General features: G+C 37.4%; 1 protein-coding gene across 3 annotated transcripts in view; it reads left to right on the top strand.

Annotated features, from left to right (window-relative positions):
* The window catches only part of RHBDD1 (rhomboid domain containing 1), an 86,086-nt gene that overhangs the window by 32,654 nt on the left and 28,228 nt on the right, over positions 1-25,204 (top strand). For 2 of the 3 annotated variants that reach the window (XR_010922242.1, XM_067561489.1), the window contains exons 4-6: positions 4,581-4,669; positions 6,345-6,395; positions 11,169-11,288. Coding sequence is in view for 2 of the 3 variants with exons in the window: in XM_067561489.1 (XP_067417590.1) it covers positions 4,581-4,669; positions 6,345-6,395; positions 11,169-11,288 (260 nt within the window). In the remaining variant the exon portion in view is untranslated. Of the gene's footprint in view, positions 1-4,580; positions 4,670-6,344; positions 6,396-7,653; positions 7,821-11,168; positions 11,289-25,204 lie in introns of those variants that run through there. The other variant, XM_067561615.1, reaches the window with a different exon arrangement.

Genomic DNA, 25,204 nt, shown 5'->3' with positions numbered 1-25,204 from the left:
TTAGTGAGTACGTGTATATGTCTGGATTGATAAAGATGTATGTATGTGTGTTATAGTGAAAGAAATGCCTAAGATTTAAAGTGTTTAGAACTTGCTGTCAGCAGCTTGTGACAGACGTGTCCTCCAAATATTTTCTTAGCAACTCTGGAAACCCATACTTTAGGGAAGACAGATTAAGGAGGCAGTAGGTGGGCTATTCTGGGAGTGCCCCAAAACCTGTTTTTCAGGGAAACAGCAAATTGCAGGATCAGGGCCGTGGTTTGTATTTTACTGTATTATTTCTCCAATAAAACATTTTGAAGTATCTAATAGTCTTTATTATGTGAATTTTACATTTTTTTCATATTGCCCAAAAGTAATCTGTTTTGCACAACAAAATCTGGCATAGTTTATTATGAATATCTTATTTTATCACCTGTGACAGATGTAATGCTACTGTGAAAATTGGTAGATAAGGTGTAACTTTAAAATTACCTGTTTCTGTTGGGAGAAGACTTTGACATTGCATATTTGCTTTTGGTTCATTAAGCAGCCAAAGAAACTTAGATCTGATCTTTTATCTCTCTCTCTAGTGAAAATTTACAAGTTCATGTATACGTATGCCAAAGAAACCTATACGTTGTCTTAACATGTCTACATGTGATGTAAATACAGTATTTGTCAATATACTGTAGTATAGAGAAATAAATAAATGTAATTTTTTTAAAAAGGATCCAAATGCTTTATTTCAGAAAAAGCACAAGCTGGGAATGTTTTCCCTGCCACTGCATTCACAAAAATCATCTAACTCCTTGAATAACAGAAATTCTAATGGAGAGGATTATCCATTAACTCTCCAAGTGTGCAGGTGAAACTTAATGAATAAAATATGCATATTTATCTAATATATTAAATATTTTTAAATTATTTGGTCTAATATAAAGTTAGAAAAATCCAAAATTTTACCTGAATAACTAATACATTTTCCTTTTCAGTTGATTCTGTTAATATGAATGCCAGACATGGAATAACAAACCCCTCACATAGATGATAATGCTTTTAGCAGGTCTTCTGCTAATCATGACTTACTGAAATATATGCTGACATGTTGAGGGCTTTGTGAAAGTCTTTGTGTAATATAAAACAGTCCTAAACCTGCAATGATTTTTGCTGAGAAAAGGAATGTCAGTATATCGTTTAGAAGAAGATTCTTAGAATTATGTTTAGGTTTTTTTTCTTTATCTTTGGAGAAACTGTAATATGACAATGTTGCAGATAAGGGATCTGTGCTAATAGTTGCATCAAGTCATAGTAAAAAAGGATGAGATAAATATTGATAGTACATTAGTAAGATCATTTGCATCTGAAAGCACCACTAACTTGGATGGTAGCTTCTCTTTTAAGCATTTAATTGAATAGTTCTGCTAACAGGGTTGTGGACTTTTAGACTTAATAAACTGCTAAAGTAAAACTTCAGTTTAATTGATTTTCAGGTTTATTTTTAGGAGACATTGCAGAAACTGAGAAAATGCTTTGACTTTCAGTAGTTTTTACCTACGTCATCTCAAGCTGGGGTCTCTGTTCCAGGAAGCTCTCACAAGCATCTTGAAAGTTCATACCTATTATTGTAATTACCTGCTAGTGTAAATGAAAGTAGGAGGGAAAAGAAACCTGCCTTTTAATTCAGATCCTTCCAAAAACTGTATTTCTATCTGGACCCTATAAAATGATTCTAGGAATTATGGAATGTGACAAGGGCATTTGTAGTTGAAATTCATATTTATATCTCTCTTTACCTTTTTAAAGAACCCTGATTCAAAACAAATATCAGAGAAACTGCTGGCTCAGTCACTGAAGCAGAACTAAGTTGCAGTGTAAGCAATACAAATAACACAAATTCAGTCTTTCAGAGAGAAATTTAAAGTAAAAGTATGATCTTACATCAGAATTTAAGACACTAACTAGTTGCTGGTCATCTGAAGATGTGTCCAAATAAAGAAACACTGATGATAAATTTCAAATACTTTAATTTTTTTCGTTTGATAGATTTTGAATGAAAAATTAAGAATGGCTATAAATAGTTTTGGGGTTTTTTTAAATTATTACTTTAGTAGATTCTCTTGTAAAAGCATAGACGCCAGGCTGAAGAGGGGCTTCATCCTATCACTTTTGAGAAATGGTGAACTAAATCTATAGTTCTTGATAATGTGATCTTGACCTTCAGTTTATGCATGATTTGAGATCTCTTTGGGGAGAAAAATGACAGCTTTCTCTATGGAATTGCACAATTCCTAAAACAAGTATTCCAATTTTAATTATTATTACTTGTTCTTGTTATAAATTTGTTTTATTTGGACTCTCACAAACAATCCAATATAAAATAGTTATCTCAAATTGTACATATGCTCATCTGTATAAATACATTAGCTGCTGTGTTAACCAAATGTGGCTTAGCAATTTTATTAGCTAGAAGTAGGCATTCAATTAGCAAATGGAACCTTTATTAGTTTAGCTTTAGGAGAGATGTACACGTTTTCCCTTAAGAGGAAGGGTCATGATTCCCTTTTTCTTTTCATTTTTCTTCACTATAAAGGTTTAAACATAGTGAAGTCTGTGGGTGAAATCTTAGCCCTATTGAAATCAGTGAGGATTTTGTTGTTGACTTCAGGAGGGCCAAGATTGCATTCTCTCCCTTTGTTATTCATCACCCTTTGGCGGCTGTGTGTCATCTCTCCCCCCCCCCCCCCTTTTTTTTTTAAGACAGGAATGGACTCACCGAATATGATCAAATCTTTCCTGCAGATGTCATCAGTGTTTTTAATATAAAATGGTGTTGGGGACATGGAGGATATATTTTATTAGCATGTGTTCATAACTCTCAAAACTAGAACTTGTTAGTGGCAGAATTGCTCACCTTGGCTTTTTATAGCATTTGGAAACATTCTTTGATAGAAGTCTAGGTGAATGAATCATGGAATGAACATTTTGGCATTGTGGGCCCTCACTGTTCACAGTCTTTACAACGGTGCATTCTCCTTCATATATTAACTGGAAGTAGACCAACACTAAATCAGGGTTTAGTATCTACGTTTCAGGAAGAATTCTTCAAAATAGTAGCTCACAAAGCTGAAAAATATTATATAAAAGTTTATAATAAGCATTACTTAACTCAAACCACTTGCAGTACAGCCTTGACAGGAATGTAGGGATTTTCCTGAAGAAAAGAAATTCCTTGTTCAAATTAAATAACAAATCAGTAATTGCTAGAAAAATCATGGGCAAAGAATTATAGAAATATAGAGTTAGATGGGAACTTGAGAGGTTCTTTTAGTAAATCCCCCCACGCTAAGGCAGGACCAAGTAAATCTAGACCATCCCTGGCAGGTGTTTGTCCAACCTGTTCATAAACACCTCCAGTGATGGGGATTCCACAACATCCCTTGGTAACCTATTCAAGTACTTATCTTTATAGTTAGAAACCTTAATATCTAAGGTTTCGTTGGCTCATTTACAAATTGTGATCCACTATATTAATCCTGAGATCTTTTTCTGCAGTACTACTCATTACTTAGTACTATTACATAATGGAATTTTTCCAGTGGGGGTTAGACTGGAGGGTCTTAAAAAGAAAATTAAAGTGTAAGACCACTTTTTCCCCGTATGTGGTTTTAAAGAAGCCTATCTAATAGGAAATGGCAGGATTTTAACTGGTTTATCAAATCTTACGATTTTGTAAAAGATCCTATGTATTCTTTCCATCAACTGACAGAGCTAAACTGATAGAATACCTGTTCTAAGCTAATGTGTGGGAACAGTAGCTTGATATTTCGGGAGAAAAGTCTTCTTTCTTCACTGTTACAAAATGGAAGAAGAGGTTTTCATGATCAGATGGACGCAGAATTTTACAACCTTGCACCTCTAGCCAGAGTTTATAGACAGTTCATGGGAAAGAGAACCTCATTATCCAAACCTCATCACCCAAATTAAAGTTATTAAAAATATTAATTATATAAAGCTCTTGTTTAGAAACAAAGTCAGATTTGTTTACTTACCAAAGCTATTGTATCCTGAATTATTTTATAAACACACTATGGTATTTTACCTCTTACAATGACCTGATTAACAATGGATTTTTATTCCAGTTTTATGATTTTGTAGCTTCACTGATTCCGTAGAGTTTCACTGATGTAAAACTGGAGCAGCCTAGTGCTGAATTGGGAATTCAAAAGCAGAAAGAGAACTAATTTTAGATGGTGCTTTTGTACAACAGAAATGAACTAAGGCTGAATGAAATCTAAATGATTTGTCCAACTCCTCTTCTTTTCTTTGAGGCATATTAATTCTTGTACATCAACCATTTTTAGCTCTTCATTTGGTCAGAGATGTTTTTTTAAAACGTATTGTGGTTGTTACACATTTCAGCATTTAAAGAAGGTGGAAAATGTTGTTTTTTCGGATGTATTAAACTCAGTATAAAAGACATCATGTGGAACAAAGACTGCAAACTGTGACCAATTGACATACATTAGAATAATGGGAATACAGAACGTATCTAATTGGCAGTCATACTAACTCTCACAAATAATTTCTGTTCCTCCTAGGACTTCTTTTGCTGGGCATCTGGCAGGTATTCTTGTTGGATTGATGTACACTCTGGGGCCTCTGAAGATGATCATAAAAGCAACTGCAGGTACCTAGTGAACACTCTTGGCATGACAAGAAGTTAATAGTCTAGCTATTATAATCCAACTATGATTTGTATCTTTATAACTGAATTGATCTTTAAATTTAAGATTTGAGTTGTTGGAAATAAGTCGATGATGCTTTTTCATTAAATGGAGCTAACAACAGGATAAGATATTTTTCAAATATTTACTTTCTAAGACAATAAATTATAAAAATTCAAGGGTAAAATTAAAATGCCATTTAAAAACATTTAAACCCAGAGAAATGTTATGATGTTATATTATGCTAAGTATGTGCATTTCTCTCTTTTTATTACCTGTATTCATTATATTGGAAATACCCAAATTTTGAAAGTGAGCTTTTGGTATTTAGACAGTGGTCTAAAGAATTCCCAATAATGCTGATTTTGGTATTATGTTGGTACAGGTTTACACATGGTGTTGGTTATATGGGAAAAAGATGCAAATAGTGCACATCTCTGTATTTAGAAGTACAGACCATGGACTCAGTCCTATAACTCATTATGTGAATAGTCTCACTGACTTCACTGTTTCAGCCAGTTAAAAATCCAAGAATCACATCATTAAAAGTTTGCAGGACTAGGGCTGATGACAGTGTGTGTTTTATATGTTCATACAAAAATGTAAATAGCTGAAAAGTAGTGCTTTGGATTTTCTATAATAGCTGATATTCTCAACGTAACAAAAGATTTTCACAATAAATATTTGTATACACTAAAAGTAATAAAAAATGAATATTTTAGCTTATTTACTATGATAAGCTTGACTAATGTGATATTTTTATTCATAATATCTTGTTAAATCTGAATGTAGCTACTATATAATGAGAACTACAATATCAGTTCAGAGATCTGTGGTCTTTCTACTTTTAACCAAAGCTGTTGCATTACATTATTTGTTTTAGCTCTATTTTTAAATTCTAAAATCAATCCTTAACAAATAATCCAGTAGGTTATTAGCCTGAAGATTTATCCTACTTGCTGCCAATGCTTGAAGCCTCCATAAGTTCTAGATATATAGATATATAGGAGTTTAAAGTGGTAAAACTGAGAGAGATTTTACAATCCACTTGGTTGATTAGAGACAGTTCACACATTTCTTAAGTGTTAATCTTTCACCCATCTGTAGCAATGCTCTCTGGGAGGTGAACCAGTGTAGTTCAGTGGGTGAGGCAGGATTCAGAGACAGTTCTTTGCTGTGGAAAGTTATCACCTGGGCACTGCTGTGCAGCCAGAATTTGGGGGTAGGTCAAGAGATTTTTTCCTAAGTAGATCCACCAGTCTTTTCTTCCTCCTCTTATGTAGCAGGGCAGAAACAGAACAGTGGCTACTGTAGCCCAAAGTTTTCTGTGGAGTGGCCTGATGCTGAACAATTCCTTTCTCAGATCCAGAGTAACTCCCCACTGCACGGTTTAGCTCCATAAATTTCTCAACCCCTAGTTCTACAGAATGTTTAAAAGCATTAAAATTATAAACATTAAGTACTTTCATTATTGCTGGACAAAGTTTTATAGAAAACCCACTGTTCCTGAGCTGCATCATACAGGACCAAGATTCTGTAGATGGTACTACTGTAAACTCAGTTTTTAATTTTTTTAAAACAATAAAATTATTTATGTAATCCAGTGAATATTAAGTGTATCATATTTCTTCCTGGTAGGTGGCTTTTCTTACTTTAATGATTCTGTAAGACAGAGAGACTATTACTCAGGTGAGCACTTTCACTTAATTGTCTAAAAAAGTCTTTCACTTTTCCTTTCAACTTTGTATTTTTTTTTTTAAATAATAAAAATAAAGGTACCATTTAATGAACTGTAGAATATTTGGTTAAGTGGGGGAAAATATATATATGTACACAAGAATGTATCTTGGCCTCAAAGTGTACAAATAAAATAACCAATTTTAATTAAAAATAGCAACATTGAACACTCTTCTTATCAAATTATATGAAATTCAAAACATTCAGGATGGAAGACTATATGTTGCTGATACTGTACCATATTTTTCCTTACTATTTAGATGACTGTATAGGTAATTCAACAGCAGTTTCTCTACAAAGAGGCTGAAAACCTCAGTAGAGGAATTGGTTAGATTGCAGTCTTTTGTTCCATGTCGCATTATGTGAATACCAGAAGTGTGAGAAGTACATAGACATTGGTAGATGTGTTGAGACAAGTGCTTATAGGCGGTGGTTTCTGCTTCACATAGCCAATACCTCACAAGGTATGCATACTGTATATAAGGATAATATTAGTCATGATGAAAACGTACATAAGATGACAACCCTTAGTGGAATTAACTCTGTAACTCTTCCATTTCCTGCGTGTTGAGCATGCACTGGTATAGCAAAAGAAATGGTCTGTGCAACCTGAACCTAGTTAGTATACTTCACCTATTCTGTTCAGATTGAGTATTAATTACAAATCACCATTTTAGTGGTTTGGAATGATACTTGACACTGTCTCTATCACTTCCTATCATCCTGGCACTGCTGCTAAGAGTGTTTCTCCTCTTTCTCTGCTCTTATGTAGTAGTAATAGCAGTAGCATTAACAATACAGCCCTTACATTCTCTGTTCTTTCCTCTGGGATGGCTCCTATTGGAAAAAGAAAAAGCGGTCAGATCAGCAATAGCAGCAGGGGCATTAGCACTTACTGCAACTCTTGTCATGCAATCATTTTGTGATGCCAATGGACAATGACCGTTATTTTAACGCTACAATACAGCAGATCAGGTAGCTAACTAGGGAAACAATTTTTAACAGCTGAGATAATTTTGAGATACTTCTTTTCTGGACTATTTCTTCCATGTATTTATCGAAGGGCCCAAAGAAAGTTTCTCAGGGGAATTGCTGGGGATGTCATTTACTAGGCTACTAATATCTAGATCATCAGGAAATTTTTCATTCATGCCTTTCCTATTTTTGAAAACTTAGCAGCTTAATTATTACTTTCTTCCTTCCTACTAAGGCTCTTTTAATTCTCCAGCCAATGCCTGTCCCAGAACACCTACACATTATCTCTGCTTCACATGACCCTCCTCAACAAAGATGTTTTCCTAAATACAGTGGACAATCTACAGGGAAACCTGGATATGTGGCTAGATGGGAAGTCTAATTAGCTGCTTTATCACTGACAATGAGACCAATAAGGTAAAAGCAATTCATATTGGATGCTATTGCATTATCCCTGAGTCTGTGTAGAGGGTGGCAGGCTATCCATTACTTTGTTCAAATCCTCAATCCTTATGAGGGACTACTGCTGCAGCACACAGCTTCTATCGCTTAGTAAGTCTGCGGTGGGGTGGTGGGACTACTGGTAGTTGAGAAAAATTAAGACATTCTGCAGAATAGCCTTATTGCCAATATAACTTTACAAGACAAGAGCATCCATTGGAACCCCATGATACATGTTGTATTACTTGATAGAGAAAAAGTGATCTCTGTCAGAGGACTGTGAAGTTAGGACATAGAGGAACTGTAGGCCAACACCAGTGTGTCTGGATGGAGGCACTAGTTGGAGAATTAGAACCCTTTGAACACAGCACGTGTGACTTCATTTGTAGTGCAGTACATTGACCCATGTCCTCCTTCAGTGTGTATAATTGTAGGTCTCCATAGCCTACTTTGGAGCTGCAGACAAAGGAGGAACTAGGACACATTCTATCATCATCCCCAAAGTGAGCCCAGCCAAAGACTTGCTTGAGGCTATCCAAGTGTTGCACTTTCCTCCTCTCCCCATTCCCCGCTGACTTCTCCGGAAAGAGCTGTCACTTACAATAAGTAAAAGTCTGTGTCCATTTTCTTTGCCTCTCTGCTTGCTCTTCCAGTGCTGATACTTTCCACAATCTTTTGTCCGCCATGATTTTTATTTTGTCCTTGATTCCATTAATATTTTTTCTGAGTATTTCTAATATTGTGAATGTTTTCCATATCCAAATATCTGTTTGGTAATCCCTGGCACTTGTGGCAATTAAAAATCGCATAGGATTTTTTGCAAGAGTAACAGGTCTAGTTTCCTGACCAAATTTTTCCTGCTGAATGGTAATGGGAGCCATTTAAAGACATATTTTCTTTGTTATTTCAGTTAAGAGAACACCATAAATTTAAAAACTCTTGAATCTATGCATTTTTGTCTATGGTTGTTAGAAGTAATACCTAAGATTACCTCAGAGGATCCACATGATACCTCACAAGTTAAGAATAGTTTATGGCACAAAGACTGCAAATTTATTAAATAAATAACAAGAATATTTAAAAAATGGAGGGAAATGAACAAAGCCTTTGCAGCAAAGGGTAGCTCTAGCCACTCAGCATGAGCATGAGTCACCCCTTTTCATGGTTGGCAGCCTGCAAAGTAAAAATGGCTAACCTGGCAGAGATACTGTCTGACCCATCCGGGCCTAGACACTTAGCTTGTACCAAGCCATGCTCTACCGCTGTAGAGATGATTCAAGCCAACACAGGACAGACTCCATGCAGCCTTTTCTATGAGTGTCAATCCCAGCTACGTACGAACCACAATTCTGGGAGTTTTATACATCTCCCCCTTCTTGCCATCCTGGCTCAAAGAGCAGGACATCTGTGCTCCTTGCAAAGAATACATCTGCCAACAAATTTGCAACATAAAGTTGTAAAACGTGGAAACCTCAACGCAATTCTGGATCACTCAATATAATAACTTACATTTAGCAATTAGGTACCAGTACAGTCTCCCAAGGATAGGGACCAACTCCTTGTCCTAAGCTCTGCCCCCCAGCATATGAGTGTTTGTGAGGACAAACCTTGCTTTAGCAGAAGGAGCATTGTATGTCCCTTTGGTTCCTGCACTGAAACTCTGTAATACAAATAATAATAATTAACTGCCATGTTCTCATGTTTTTCATCTTTTGTTTTTAGTGCTGCTATAGCTGTATTGATACCAGGATATTAGAAAGACAGGGTGGGAGAGGTGATATCTTTTACTGCTGGTGAGAGAAACTTTTACTTCTGCTGGTGAGAGAGACAAGTGTTCGCACTACACAGCACTTTGCCAGATCTGTGTAGCACGAAAGCTTGTCTCTTTCACCAACAGAAGTTGGTCCACCCACTTTGTCTCTCACATTTTCATCTTGCAGTCTGTACTCATTTACCAACCATATGTCAAAAAATCCACATGAACCCCAATGTAAAGGCTAATTTTGTTTTGTGTTTTAAATTAATTAATATAACTGTTAGTTATACTAAGTCCGAAGATAAAGGGAAATGGTATGCTCCGCATATGCATGAATATTCTAAATCTTATTTTTCAAATTGAGAGGAAATCCAATGTATTTTTGATTGGATGGGAGAAACTGGGCTTTAATGCTTCTGAGTTAACTTGTATCCTTTGAAATCAGATATATGGTAGGATAGAATAGTAGAGAAAATGTAAACCAATACTTGGTGTTCTGGAAAGGCAAAATGTGAAAGATTTTAAGATGTTTTTTTTCTGACAGTCCACTTTTTGCATCTCCATACATTACCTTACTGTAATTCTCAACCATTTTTCATACTGGGGAGCATCAAGGCAAATACCCGGCTTGAGGATTTCTGGAGCCACCAAAATTATAAGTCTGTTTTACTCTCATGCCTGTCTACTCACCCTCCAAATTCCTTTCCTCTTTTTCTGCTTTCATGTGGTTAGTTGGGCAGTGAACTGTTGATCTTATGTCTTGAGCTAAGCTCTGAGTAGTCCGGTGAGGATTGGTGATTGATGGTAAAAACAGACAAGTGGTGGCTGGGATGTTAAAGAAGATCTGGATCCTGGCAATGGGTATAATGCTAATTTTCACTCATACGCTGTACAAGTAGCGCAGTACTATCAATACGCATGTACAGCTGCAGTTAGATATTAAATTCTGGATTGTCCTGCAAATTGTAAGGTTTTCTGGCAGGAATAGCTTGAGCCATGGATTTTCCAGATCTAAAAGACAACTCTGAAAAGTGCTGATGGTTGCAGACAATGTGGTCGGGTACAGTGCAGAGAGGTGAAATGAAGTACAAGTCAAAAGATGCATGAAAAGTAACTGAAAATTCAGTTTAGTTCTGGTTTTTAACTTAATCATATTAATATGGTCTCTATTCTTGGAATTTAAATGTGAAAAGGAGCTCATTAAAACTCAGCCTTTAAATTTTAGTGTATGTCTTTCATTAATATGGAGCATTTTATTACATTTATAGATCATAAAATAATTTTTAGAAATCAAATACATTTTTCTTTAAATATTAATTATCTGAGGCCTTGCCTGCCACCATAGCTATTGTTTATAACATACAGAAGTGGGAAATAGTCTTTTCACTGCATATAGGCTTGTAGCAGATTCTTTGTAAATCATGGCTTTTTCCTCTTAAAACTTGTTTTCTAATTCAAAACGAAAACCTGCTTGAGGCGATGATAGTTAGTAAAATCAAATATATTATTCAATGCCAGCGTTTTATTAATGCTTTTTTGTTTTTGTTCTATAGGGTATTCTAGACACCCAAGTTATCCATACAACACACCAGGGAACTATGATATGTACACTGCTGGGCTTAATGAAGAGGAGCAGTTTGAAAGGGCACTGAGAAACAGTCTTAATGACAGAGGTAGGATTTCTAGACACTGGATATTTTAAGCTACCATTTATCTTAACAGAGAGTGAATCATTCAGAGTTCATAGTTTTCAAAGTATAGGAAGTAAACAATCCTTTTACCTTGGAGGTAATCTGAATAGGTTGATGTGGATAACATTCTTCTTTTTCCTCATCTTCAGAGACGGGAATGTTAGACTCAAGAAAGCATTCAGTTTAATCAAATTCAATCTTATACTGAATAGCCACAGTTATAACAAAAATGTTGAAGAGCATAACATGGAATCCTTAATCTCAATTTAAAAAATCAATTTTTAAACTTTCAAGTTTGCATCTTTGTGTAATGGAGCTATCTGAGAAATGTCTTGCGAAATAAAAGTACAGTTACTGTGATAAATCACTATTACTTTCATTTTCACAATTTACACGGTCCTTTTCTTGTCATGGAGAGAAAACATAGTAAAGGTTCCTGGACCAGTAGGTATTTCAGGTCCCTTCAGCTATAGAATTACAACAAAAGAACTATAATTCAGAAGTCCTTTTCACCTAGATAAGACACTATTCACTCTGACCTTTCCAAAACAACAAACAAAATAAAATCTACCAGAATCACCACGGCCCATGGTTTAAAAAATAACAAAACTTATTTCTCAAGTAAGAAGCAATGCCTGGCCCAAATTAATTAACATGACTGTTGAGCAGCTATTATTAGTTGATTCATCACTGTAAAATCAGCAACATTAGTATGGTAAACTTTAATTTGGTATGTTTCAGAGTTGACAGTGGTCTTTGCAGATAATGTTGGCAATGCTGCTACATGATCAGAGATGAACTGCAAATCTAGAAATTACCTTAAGTAATCGTGGTAGGCTTTATGATATTCAGCCAAGATTTTTAGCTTGACATCCAAAAAAACAATGCAGGAAACAGTGATGGAAAATTCATCAGCATATTTAGTTTAATTGAATTCAGGCATAGAACTCTGAGATGTTCACCCAGGATTTCATAACTTAATTGTCAAATCATAACACAAAAGGATTTCTTGATGAGATTAAGAAAAAGGCAAAGTACGTATTTGGTATGAGTTGACCTTAATCATTAGAGTGCATGCAGTAGCAGCAAATCATATCCACCTGTCCCCTGTTCTCCCCAAACACACACACACAGCATTTTGTTTCATAAATACATACATTCATAAATACATGATGCTATAAATTGAGGAGAAATTGAACTTAAAATATATTATAGTATATTGTTCTTCCTTGCTGCATATAATCTGTTCAGTTAAACATCCCTTCTGGCATATTATCAAATTTTTGTTCCTGTGTAGGTACTTATATTCTGTGATCAAGTCACCCTGTAACCTGTCTTTTGTTAAGCTAAAGAGATTGAACTTCTGGAGTCTGTTGCTATGAGGCATTTTTTCAGATCTTTTAATCATTCTCATGGCTCTTCTCTGAACCCTTTCTAATCTGTCAGCATCCTTGAATCGTGGACACCAGGAGTGGACACAGTATTCCAGAAGCAGTCAAATCAGTGCCAAATACAGAGGTAATATAACCTCTCTTCTACTCGGTATTCCCCCTGAAATTCATCCAAGGATCGTATTAGCCCTTTTGGCCACAGCATCATACTGGAAGCTCATGTTCAGCTGAATATTCACTATGTTTGCCAAGTCTTTTCTTAGAGTCGCTGCTTCCCAGGATTAAGTCCCCCATTCTGTAAATATGGCCTACATTCATTGTTCCTAGATGCATGACCTTATACTTGGCCATATTAAAAAATATATTATTGGCTTATGTCCAGTTTATCAAGCGATTCAGATCACTCTGTATCAGTTATCTGTCCTCTTCTTGATTTACTACTCCTGCAATTTTTGTGTCACCTACAAACTTTTGTCAGTGATGGTTTTGTTTTCTGTAAAGTCATAGATAAAAGTGTTGGATACCATAGGGCTGAGATCTAATCCCTGAAGGACGCCACTAGAAACACAGCCACTTGATGATTCCCCATTAAAATGACATTTTGAGACTTATCAGTTAGCCAATCTTTAATCCATATAGCATGTGCCATGCTAATTTTGTATTGTTCTGGTTTCTTAATCAAAATGTCATGCAGTACCAAATTTAATGCTTTACAGAAGTCTAAATATCAACACAATTATCTTTATCTACCCAATTTGTAGTCTTACCCAAAAAAAATATAGGATTAGTTTGACAAGGTGTATTTTCCCTAAACCCATGCTGACTGGCATTAATAATATTCTTCTCCTTTAATTTTTTATTAATCAAGTCTCATATCAGCCATTCCATTGTTTTCCCCAGAGTTCATGTCAAGCTGACAGCCCTATAATTAGCTGGGTTGTCCCTTTTACCCCCTATAAATATAGGAAAAGCACAGCTTTCTTCCAGTCTGTGGAACGTCCCCAGTGTTCCAAGATTTATTGAAAAGTTCCCCAGTGTGACTTTTTTCTCAGTTCTGGGACTATGGCATTTTGGACATCTAGTAAAATATTCTTAAAAGGTTTCCAGTTACCATTCATTATTTTCTGTTTAAATTCTTTCTCTCAATAATTGTTTTCAGCTTTATAAAATTGGCCCTTTTAGAGCACCAAGTATACTTTCTAGAGCCAGATTATTATTGTAAGTACTATATTTGATCCAGTGTCTGGAAAAATGTTTATAATCGGAACAGTTCTGGTCCAAGCAGTTTTTACTTGCGGATGACATTGAGGGCCTCGAATTGCAAGTATTCTGGATGCATTTCTGTTAATTTATCCTGTCTTGTCAGCAGCTTCGGGCTTTTATGTGTATGCTACACAGGCCTTGGAGGAACTGAACCCAAAGTAAAAGACTTGAGAGGAAAAGGATTGGATAAATGTCCTATCCATCTTTGAACCTCTTGGTGATGTTAGGTCAGTGCCTTCTTTCTGCCTACTAATGAATAATTAACCCTTTATGGTCTGACACAATCTCCAGCTGGATTATTCATAAAGTTTTGCCCTTCTAATCTTATGCCTGCAAAACTAAGTTTATATTTTTACTCAGTCCAGAAACATTTGACATGTGTTGCAACTTGTGATTGTGCTTTGATTCGCCTAGTATGATAGTCATAAATTCAGATTTTGTGTGACTCTTCAGTGAATTTATCTTTTTACAGACATTTACCTACACCACTGATTACTTGTTTTAATGATTTGATTGAAATTATCAGACAAATTTGTCTGAAAAAATAACCACATCGGTTGATAACTTTTCTTTCTGTGTCATGAAGTGTGAAGACATTCATAGTTCATCTTCCAGAAGCAGAATTTGAGGACCATCATAATCTGATATCTAATTTGGGGATTTTTCATGAGCTACAGATAGAAGTAGTTACTTAATGTGTGGTGGGGAGAAATGTTATTTTTCCTATAAGCTCTTTTTTTTCTTTCCTTCCATGAGCAAGGATCACTTTTCTAGTGAACTGCTGTACCACACTGTTTCCCCCAGCCATGACATCTCATCAGTTCTTTCCTTCGGTACATATCTCCTCCTCACATGGAATTATCCTTTTTTTCCTGACTCTGGAGCCTTTATTCAAGGCGCTTTTCATTGCAATTTGGGGATCCTACCATGAGTTCAAATGACAGGGTTGCCTTTCCAGTAGGGAACTAAGTGTGACCTGCCACCCTGCCATTTTCCTGCTCCAGAGGAAAGTAATGGCTCTTTGCTATACACTGCTTCTCAGTGGTTTGAACATCTTTTCTTGAAGAGCAATTGTAGCTTTTTCCTACCCACCAGAAGTTTAGTAAGAAGCACCCAGCTAGTCTGCTGTACCTTTCCAAGATGGTTAAGAAAACCACAGTGGATAATGTTGGTACAAGGGGTGTGAAATGTACAGTCTGTGATTTTATTTTATTTTTTAAACACAATCCCTTTCAGTTGTTGGCTTCCTTTTGTCTTCCAGTATCTACTTACATCTCAAGGTTAGATTGCAGGAAGCTCCTCTACTTCTCATTCAGCTCTCCAATTTACAGAAGCAGCTCTGTGATACAAAACAGGATTCCATTACCCACTCCTTCCCTACTCCAGCCAGCTTCACTGGTAGCCTTTACCTTCCCCTTTATGTTCAGCTAAAACATGAGGTAAATTTTTCACCTCAAATAGCAGTTTTGAGTTGACATACATTTTAATCCCTCCTTGAGCCCATTCTCCAAGGCATATCTTCTTCCAAAGCAGATCCTCTTTATCTTCCATGTTCTCAACTAGGTGGAAGAGGCAGAGTTTTTCAGGAATCTTCCTTGGATGCCTCTTTGGTCCCACCTGTATCTCTGCAAACTACAGAAGACCAATCTTTCCTTTTTATTGGCATGCTTCTTTACCACAAGAGAATTCTCTAAAAAAACAAAGAAAAACACCACCTATCTCCCTCGCCACTGAATCCTTTGCTCCTTGGTGTCAGATTTGAAGTGCTGTTTTCAATCTAATTCCTGCTTCACCAGGGGCAGCTACTTTCCAAAGTACAACCAAATGTCCTTCCTTCTTTGCCCGCACTTCAGAAGTCTCTGAATTTGAAGACAATGACTTTTTCTTATGCCCAAGTGAGAACATTAATGACCAGAATGATTTCAAGAGAAGTAAAGATAAGATCAGAGTTTTCTTCTTGTCAAACTAGTAACCTCTCAAAATGAAATGTAAAAAGGAAATATCAACCCTGAACCCATGGAGAAGATTGTGGACTCTGAATGGAAACACCTATGGTAAAAATCTGGCCCCATTGAAGTCAATGGGAGTTCTGCAGTTGCTTTCATTGAGGCCAGGATTTTACTCCTGAAGTGTGAAAGCTCAATTTTAGAGCTAGTCTACACCTAAAACTTACAGCGGCACAGCTGTATTGATACAGCTGTGCCGCTGTAAGAGCGCTTGTGTAGCTGCATTGTTAACTGACATAATAAAACCACTTAAATGAGCAGCGATAGCTATGTTGGCAGAGAGCATCTCCCACCGACATAGTGCTGTTCACACAAGCGCTTATGTGGGCAACATTTATGTTGCTCAGGGGGTGTTTTTTTCACCTGAGCAACAAATGTTTAGCCAGAATACGTACTAGTGTAGACAAGGCCTTAGGAATATAGGCATTGCCATACTGGAGTATACCTGTGGTCCATCTAGAACCAATATCCTGTCTATGACAGTTGCCAACTCCAGATTCTTCAAAAGAGGGTGGAAGAAATCTCTCCCTGGACAGATATTTTATGTTAATCTCCCACCCCACGTTAGGTTTTATCTTAATCCCTAATAGTTAGATTGTTTTAAAAACTGAAGCATGAGGTTTATTGGCATAAAACTACTAAAACTCTGGTTATATTTTTATTTATATAAATTGTCCAATTCCTTTTTGAATCTTGCTCAGTCTTTGGACTCTTCAAACCTTTTATCCTCTCTCAGGAAAAAGAATAGGGATGGTCTTGTGGTTGAGACTCTAGACTGGTATCAGCAAACCTAGTTTCAATTCTCAGCTTTTTTACAGACTTTCTGTGTTACCTTAGGCAAGTCATTCAAGCTCTCTGTGTCTTAATTGCCCATATGTAAAATGGGGATAATAATACTCTGTCTTGTCTGTATAGATAGTAAATCTAACTCAGGCTCCATTTGATGTCATCAAAGTCTTTGGAGTATTTTGGAAAAATATTTGAGTGTTCCAAATTTATCAAAACAATTCTGTCTTATTCCTCAAGACTAAATCATAACACATATTCCCAAGAAGGCAAAGTTGACTACTATACACAAATGCCCATGTGCTGTATTATAAATTACACATAAAGGACCAGAGTCTCCGTATATTAAGTAACATCTTACTCTGCAAGTAGCTCTATTAAAATCAGAGGCTATTCCCAAAGGAAGGTATTATTTAATATGAGTAAATGTGGCAGTATCTGGTCATAAATCTTTAATTTAAAAAAGAGGGGTCTATAATTACGCTTGACAGAATTCAATTCTTTTTGCAATTTCAACATCAATTTTTATTTTTTATATCTGATTTTGACTATTGTTACAGTGCAGGAAATTAAGGGAGGGAAAGGGTAGATGTTAGGATTAAGGCAGTGCTGACAGTGGGGATGCAGGGAGCTCCCTGTGCAGCTGAGGGGCCCAAGACACCCCCTTGCAAGGTGTAGGGGAAGCTGTAGTCTTGGCCAGGTGCCATAGAAACCCCTGGCCAGGACTCCAAGGGGAGGACAAGCCCCTGGCTGCAGGGAAGGACACCCCATTGCCTGGAGACAGCCCCCAGTCTCCTGGCTGGTGAGTAAGAGATGAGGGCTGGGCTGTGACAGCAGACTTGTGGAGGGCTCCTTGTAAGCGCAGAGGACTGGTAACATTGACATCAATGCAGGCCCAAGTTGTGGGGAAGGCTGCTGTCCTGGCAGGACAAAGCAGAGGAGGCCACCTCACTGCTGAATGGCTCCTGGCTGGGGATGGAGCTATTCAGCAGTGGAGTGATCTCCCTCTGCATCCAGGGGTTCGTTGTTTTCTTTGCAGTCCTGACCAGGGGTCTCTCCTTTGTCCGCCAAGACCACTGTTTTTTCCACACCTTGTGCTTGCAGGGATCAAGTGTCATAGCAGTGGAGTGAGCCCTCTGCAACTCTGTTTTCAGAACCCTGCTCTCTCACTCCCATGGACAGCAGGGCTACAGAGGGCTCCCTGTGCTGCTTCTGGGCCAGGGACACCCAGTCCCTGTAGACGCAAGGTGTGGGAGGAGGCTAAACACGCTTACTGTTAGCATCCAATTTTTTTGATGGCAATTTCAGTGTGTCAGTTGAAATTCACGTTTACCAATATATATACATTTAAATGGAATCCTGCCGAAAGTGTATATATAAAATGTTGTAGCCATGTTGGTCCCAGGATATTAGAGAGGTGAGGTGGGTGAGTTAATATCTTTTATTGGCCAGGTCAGGACCTGAAGAAGAGCTCTGTGTAAGCTCGAAAGACCCACAGAAGTTGGTCCAGTAAAAGATACCACCGCATAAACCTTTATATGTTACTATTGTTTGTTTTTTGATCTGATATTTTATTACAGCACTGATACTCAGCTAATCAATATAATCTAATGACCAGAAAATCACAAAATCAGCTACTGCGCACGTGTTTCTGGAGTTTAAAATAAGTTAAAGTAAGTAATACACAGCACTAAATTGTGGCATTAAACATTATTTGTATTTTTGGGGTGTTTGACAATGGTGGTGGGTATTCTGTGTTTCGTTGTAAAGGCGTGTCTAAAGTAAATATTAAAATTCACTTTGACTATTTTAGTTTTAAATCTGTTGAAATAAGCTGTGTAACTAATAATGGCATATATGCTCTCACATCAGTTTTATTTTGTTGTCTTATTAGTAAGATGAAACTAAAACTGCTGTTTCTATTAAATGAAAAACAAATTGCTGTTCTTAAAATAGTCTTGTTTCTCCACATGATATCTCTAAGGATTCAAAATTATAAATAATTTTATTGCTATTGGACCATTATTATAAATAGAAAGCTGTAGACAGCTAACAGATGAATGGTGTTTTAGGAGATCTGGAGTTTAATTTGTATGTTCTCATACTGTGGTGGTCTTATAAATCATGTGTAAAAATGAAACTGGCAAATATGAGATCTTTATAAATTATTATAAATATCTCTGGACACATTAATTTTCATCTCACTATAGAAGAGATGTATGGTCTGAGATATCATTTTATTAAAACATTTGTTTGTATTTGTACGATTACAAAGTTCAATCCATAATAACCAAGACAAAACTAAGGTAATACAAATAAATAATAATTTAATATGTACTTCAGAAAGGAGTTAATATATTGGTGTAGAACACCTTCAACCAGCTTTAAATAACCTGCATCATTGCAAGCTAACAGCCTCTCTCCCCACCACCACCACCATTTTGTTATACTATGTCATGTTTTGACCAAGATAAATTTTCAGCTCTAAGAGGTAATTTATTCCTATTTGGAGAATGCCCTTTGGTGAGACATGAGAGAGAATTCAGATAGTATCTGAGGCATGAGGGTGTCTGTCTGGTAGATAGCTTTGGCACAGAAAGGCACATTTTTAACTTTAATTTGAGACAGCAACATTTATCAGACTATGGCAGTGTCCGTTTTTCAGTTGTGAATCATTATAGATGTTGTGCAAAACAGGGAAACACATAGTACTTCTCTGTATTGCCTCCAATACAGTTCTATCCTGCAGAAGTTATTTGGGTATTGTTTTGTCTTTGTGTGATTTTTGCAATATTATTTTCATTGTCCAGCCAGGCTGGAAGAAAGACAGGTGGCAATGGATGTGGTGTAATTAGGCTACAACTTTATATCTTAAAATGTTAACTGAAATATCTGGGCATACCCATCAATAAATTATACAGTGCAGGTCATGATCATTTCCACCTATTTGGGGGGCTTCTGTCAGCCCTCCCCCTTCCTGACCTTGTCCCATCCATCCTGTTGCTGGGACCCCGTCACTCTCCCCCCATATGAGTGTTAAGAGATCTCGAAAAGAAGGGGGTTGGCTCCCCACTGAACCCCCCTCCACCCTATGAGGGATGCTTTCCTTTGAATCTTTTTCCAGTCCATTTTATCTGATAACCGTATCCCTTCCATAACCATTACCTGTGCTGGACATCTGCCACATGGGGGTGTCAGTAATTTAACGTGGCTGCCTCCTCCCCACTCTCTCCTATTCAGGTAAAAGAGGGCTTCTCTGGGACTGCATAGGGTTTTAATACACACCTCCTTTCCAGTCAGTTGGAAGGGCAGGGCGTCTCCCCACCCCCACTTGGGTGCCCTACTCCCTGCTCCAACCAAATACATTTTCCTTTTCCTCTAACTCTGCTACCAGCTGCAGAGAGAGCCTTTAAAAGGACAACCACCCCTTTTCTTCCAGCCACCTGGACAAAGACCCACTGCACACAGTTGCAGTAAACAGATTTTCTTCATTTTTATTATTTAATCTACTGTTAAATTTGAAGAGCTCAGAACTTTAGTTTTCTTAAAATGTAAGCATTCCTGTTACCTGCCTATGTAAGTGCAGTGATTTCTATTCCAAAAAACAGTAATATGCGGCTGCGTGCTCTGTATGTCTCCTTACACCCTGATACTAGACATTGAGTACATTTATAGTGCTAATGAGCAATTAGAATGTTCTTCTCTGTCAATTAACTTGAAGAATAATGAACCTGAACGAGCACTGCCCTTTCCAAAGGATGTGTGTTTCCTAAAAGCATGTTGTTTACAATTACATGGATGGTGAAACAGCCACTTACATGAGTGAAAATTAAATAATATAATTTAAAACAGATGGATAGATAGATGTAAAGACAGGTACCACTTAATCTAAATGTAGAGTTTCCTTAATTTCTTCCCTTATATCTCTTTTTGCCGCTGCAATTGTGACACCTCAGTTTCTGCTACTATTATAGTTGCTCTGTGGTTTGGTTGAAAGGTGGTGTTGCAGTTAATGTCCTATCAAATGGAGAAATAAGTTTATCAGAATTTTAGGTCCTGGAATACAGAATAAAGATCTAGAATTTTGGTCCCTTTTTATAGCTCTCTGTTGGTATCCCACCAACCTATACAAGGAGTTCAGTTACATAGTATTTTCGAGGTCTAAAGTATTAGGAATTTCTAAAGCAAAAATAAGTGGTGTTTAATGCTACAAAAGGAATGTTAGGTTCAGTTATCTGAGATTTTAAAAGGGTATCCTCTTTTTGTATGCATCTGTTTTAATTTGCATTATCAAACTGACGTGCAATGCTTAGGCATATTCCATAATAGAAGCCACTGTGTAGATTGGTCATATTAGTAATTTTAGAATGGCCATAGTCTCAATAAATTTAAAGTTAAAATGGTATCAGTAGTATATATTTTTTAAAGATTATCAGATTATTATACATGTTGTTTTCAGTGATTTATTCTTACATTTTATTTCCATTTATGATTATCTTTTTTGTAACTTTATATTGGTCATAAAAGTAAATCATAGATTTCTTTAAACACAATATAGAAAAGGATTGGTATGTAATAAGTCCTCATAAACAGAAGTCTGAATCTTCTGTAACATTTTAAAATAACAATTTGTGATGACAGCAACATCCTCTATTTTGAAATTTTATATTGTGAAATTAAAATATTATGGCTATTCATTTCTGTCTTGTGCTGATTTTGTGGCCAGCTCATTGTACAATTTTTCTGCAGCCTCATCTCCCTAGAGAATGTTTGTGACCTGAACGTCTCCATTCCTGTTTTTCTCAATGTTTCACTAAAAACAAAAATTCCTTGCATTTTCAGATGTTCAAACAAAAAGTCCAGTGGTTTTCAACCTGTGGTCTGCAAATCTCTGGAGGTCCGCAGACTATTTCTAAGATTTCTGAACGGGTCTGCACCTCCCTTTGAAATTTTTTAGGAGTCTGTAAATGAAAAAAGGTTGAAAACCACTGTCCTACACTGATGTTGCTTTTTGTCTGACTAACAATAACTAGGCTTTTTAACAACCTGGTCTTCTAGTGTGGTGAACAAATATCAACCGATATCAATCAGTCGATCTTTGGTGCTGAGAAAGAAGCACAAAAGATAGGACCTTTCGTTGAAAGAGCTGAGACTTGGCTCTGCTAGGGAAGGCAAAGGCAAAAGGAAGTATCAGATCCATCCTGGGCTTGTGAAATTTGAACAAATATATAAAGAAAATGGTTTTGCATGGTCACTCTAGCCTCCAGAATCCAGGGGACTGATACTGTCCTCAACTTGACAGACACATATTTCCATGTGGCAATCCAGGAAAGCCACAGGAGATTCCTAAGATTTCTGGTCAACAACATCCATTATCAGTTTATGGTCGTGCCCTTTGACCTGTCTGTCTGACCCTTGAGTATTTATAAAATGTATGGTGGTTGCGGCTGCATTCCTAAAGAAGGTATGAGTGCACGTATTTTCTTATATGGATAGCTGGCTGGTATGAGGTTGATCCAAGCTTTAAGTAGAACTCAGTCTATGCAGGATCTGATCCCTTTTCAGTATTCTTGGTCTGTTTATGAATGAGGAAAAGTCAGTCTTCTCTCCAGTTCAGATAATAGAATTTATAGGGGTAGTCCTGGATTCTACAGTAGCCAGAGTGGTCCTGCCTCAAGTCAGATTCCAGACAACGCTAAATACTTTTATAGATCTCAAAACCCATCTGCTCACAACAATAAGAAACTTGCCTCAGACTATTGAGACAACTTGGACTCCTGCACTTATGTGGTTCAGCATGCCAGACGTCATCTTAGGAAGTTGGAGAGCTGGTTAAAGTCAGTATGCTTTGGCTCATCACCCACTGGGCATGCTGATTAGAGCTCCTGCAATAGTAATAGCTCCATTGGATCCAGACAATATATGTATGGGAGGTCCCATTACCCCTCCTTTACCCACACTGACTCTAGTTATGGGTGCTTCTTCTCTAATTTGGGGAGCTGACCTAGGAAACCTACAAACTCAAGATCAGTTGTCTCAACAAGATTTGGATCTTCACATAAACATATGAGGAGTTGCAGGCTATTCATCTGGTCCTTCACCTCAAAGGAGAGACTCTACAAGTCCTCTCAGACAATTATGTGGAAATGTTCTATGTGAACAGGCAGGGAGGGGCCAGATCAGATCATCTCTGTCAAGCGGCAATACGTCTTTAGGAGTTTTATATCTTCAATGGAATACAGCTCAGTCTTCCACTTTCCTGATATTCAGAACAGCTGGGGAGTCCATCATATAGAAGATACGTTTTAATGAGACTGTGCTGCGAAAAGCTGCACTCACCAATCAAGACTGTGACCAGCAGTGTGAGCAGAATCCTCAAAGCTATCACACATTAGGAAAAGTGTCTTTCAGCTCTTCATCATGAATGAATTGGAGAACTTGGAGTGGAGAGTGCTTCCCGTGTTGCAAAATGTGACTGATGTTGTCCAATTTGACATAGAGGTCTTTATCATTGACATACGAACATTCCCCATGGGTCAGTGTCCAGTGAAGGTTCATACAATTGTTCAAGAGTATTTTCCTGTCTGCCAGGAGCTTACTAAGGTTATACAAAAATCCCCAGGTCTTTTTGTGGTGCTTCATTTCTCCAAATCTTTCTTCAATGGATACTCAAGCACTGTCCGAGAGTGAGGAAATGAATCCACATATATAATGCCTGAAACATTTTACTTCAAACATTCTATTTTCCCTTTAGTTACTAACAACGAAAACAGCACCCCAAGTCCAGTGCTCCCCAAGTCCAAGTGCCCCCCAAGTCGTCTGCCCCTAAATCTAGCCTTGGTTACAACTACTTACTTTGCCCTCTCTCCCCTCAGTACATGGTCAGTGCTGTGTTATTTAGTATGCTGCTGGTTTGACTGCTCACCCATTTTGGGATCAGGAAGGAATTGTCCCACTGGACACAGTTGGCAAGAGATGTGGTGGTTTTTTCACCTTCCTTGCAGCATCATGGAGGCACAATTAGCTTACAGCAGTATGACTTTAAAAGTTTAATGTTAGGAAAGTAAGATTGTTTAGCTTGTCACAAGTTTTGCCTGGTGTCCAGTGCAGATAAGGATAAAAGGGACTGGCTCCTAGAGGTAAATGAGATCTGGGATTGTGCTGATGGTTGTTTTGTCTATGTAAAAAGGAGAGACCTGAAATCTTTGTGGGCTGAGGTCCTCCCTTGGGACCCTCCCCTCCCCACTACAACCTACAGCAGAGATGGAGGGGATTCTGACGTGAGCTGAGTCCTAGGGTTGCACCTAGGCAGGTCTATCTCAAATTATTGATTGTACGGTGCGAGTCCTGAACACCATACCAGACCCAATTAAATATTTGTTATTTGGTAATGGGACAAGGTAAATAGAGCTACTTCCCACTGTTGAATAAATAAAGATGTGCCTTGCTGCTTAAAATCCTGTGGACCTGTCAGATTTATCTTGGATTAATAAAGATCACAACTGATACCATGCACTTTCTTTAGGCCAGCGTCTTAATTAAAATAGTTGCAGTGGCAGCTGTAGACCTTTCACTGTAGATTTTTTGTGCTATATTTGTTGCTGAAGTGAACAAGTTAGTTGACTCAGTAAAAAAAAAGTTGAAAAAAGTTGGAAACCCTTTTTCCTAATGTTCAGTACAATACATATTCTATAACAAAGATCAAACAACTTCTTATACTGTGCAGAGGGAATTTGTTCTGACCATAAAAATTTTAATTGAGGATATAGTGGAGCTAGTCTTGATGATGTAATTTCATTTTGGGATCCTACTAAATTTTTTTCTTGTGTATGGTCAAGTGTAAGTTCATGTGGGGACAAACAACCTAGGACTCAGTCAACACCTTCTTAACTCGATGTGAGACCAAGAAATAGTTAAGATATAGTCCTTTTTGAAACCACAACAGTTATATTTCCTGAATAACAATCTGAGCAAGCAGGCATAGTGGGACCAAAAACTGCAGAGAAATCTGGTAGAGTGAAGAACAGTGATTGTGTTTTACTAAACAGATGAACTGGTTTCTCAATGACTTATACCCAGTGCAAACCTAGGTAGCCTGCTTCATTAAAATATGCTGTTATGTAGTTATATAACTCACCGGGAAGGGGACAATCTGAGATGTTAGTCTACCAAAGATCTTAGTTAATATTGAACAAAGTGAGAAAAAAAAATCAAATAGTTCTTCTTTGAGTAGTGTCCTTGTGGGTGCTCCACTCCAGGTGTTGGTGTGTCCTTGCGTCCTCGATCGGAGATTTCACCAGCAGTGCCTGTCTGGGTCACACATATGCCATTCCTGTCTCATGGTGCCATTGGCGCCTTTTTCGGCAAGCGCAACATGGACCCCTCAGTTCCTTCTCAACCATCAGCGATCCAAGACAGAGCTCCCAGCAGTTCTTTATAGCCCGCTAGAAAT

This window comes from Emydura macquarii, unplaced genomic scaffold (genome assembly GCF_026122565.2).
Source record: "Emydura macquarii macquarii isolate MOO-44397 ecotype Brisbane River unplaced genomic scaffold, CSIRO-AGI_Emac_v2 contig_18, whole genome shotgun sequence".
Lineage (NCBI taxonomy): Eukaryota > Metazoa > Chordata > Testudines > Chelidae > Emydura > Emydura macquarii.
Note: the sequence above shows the minus strand (reverse complement) of the source record. Positions and strands in the feature narration are given on the sequence as shown.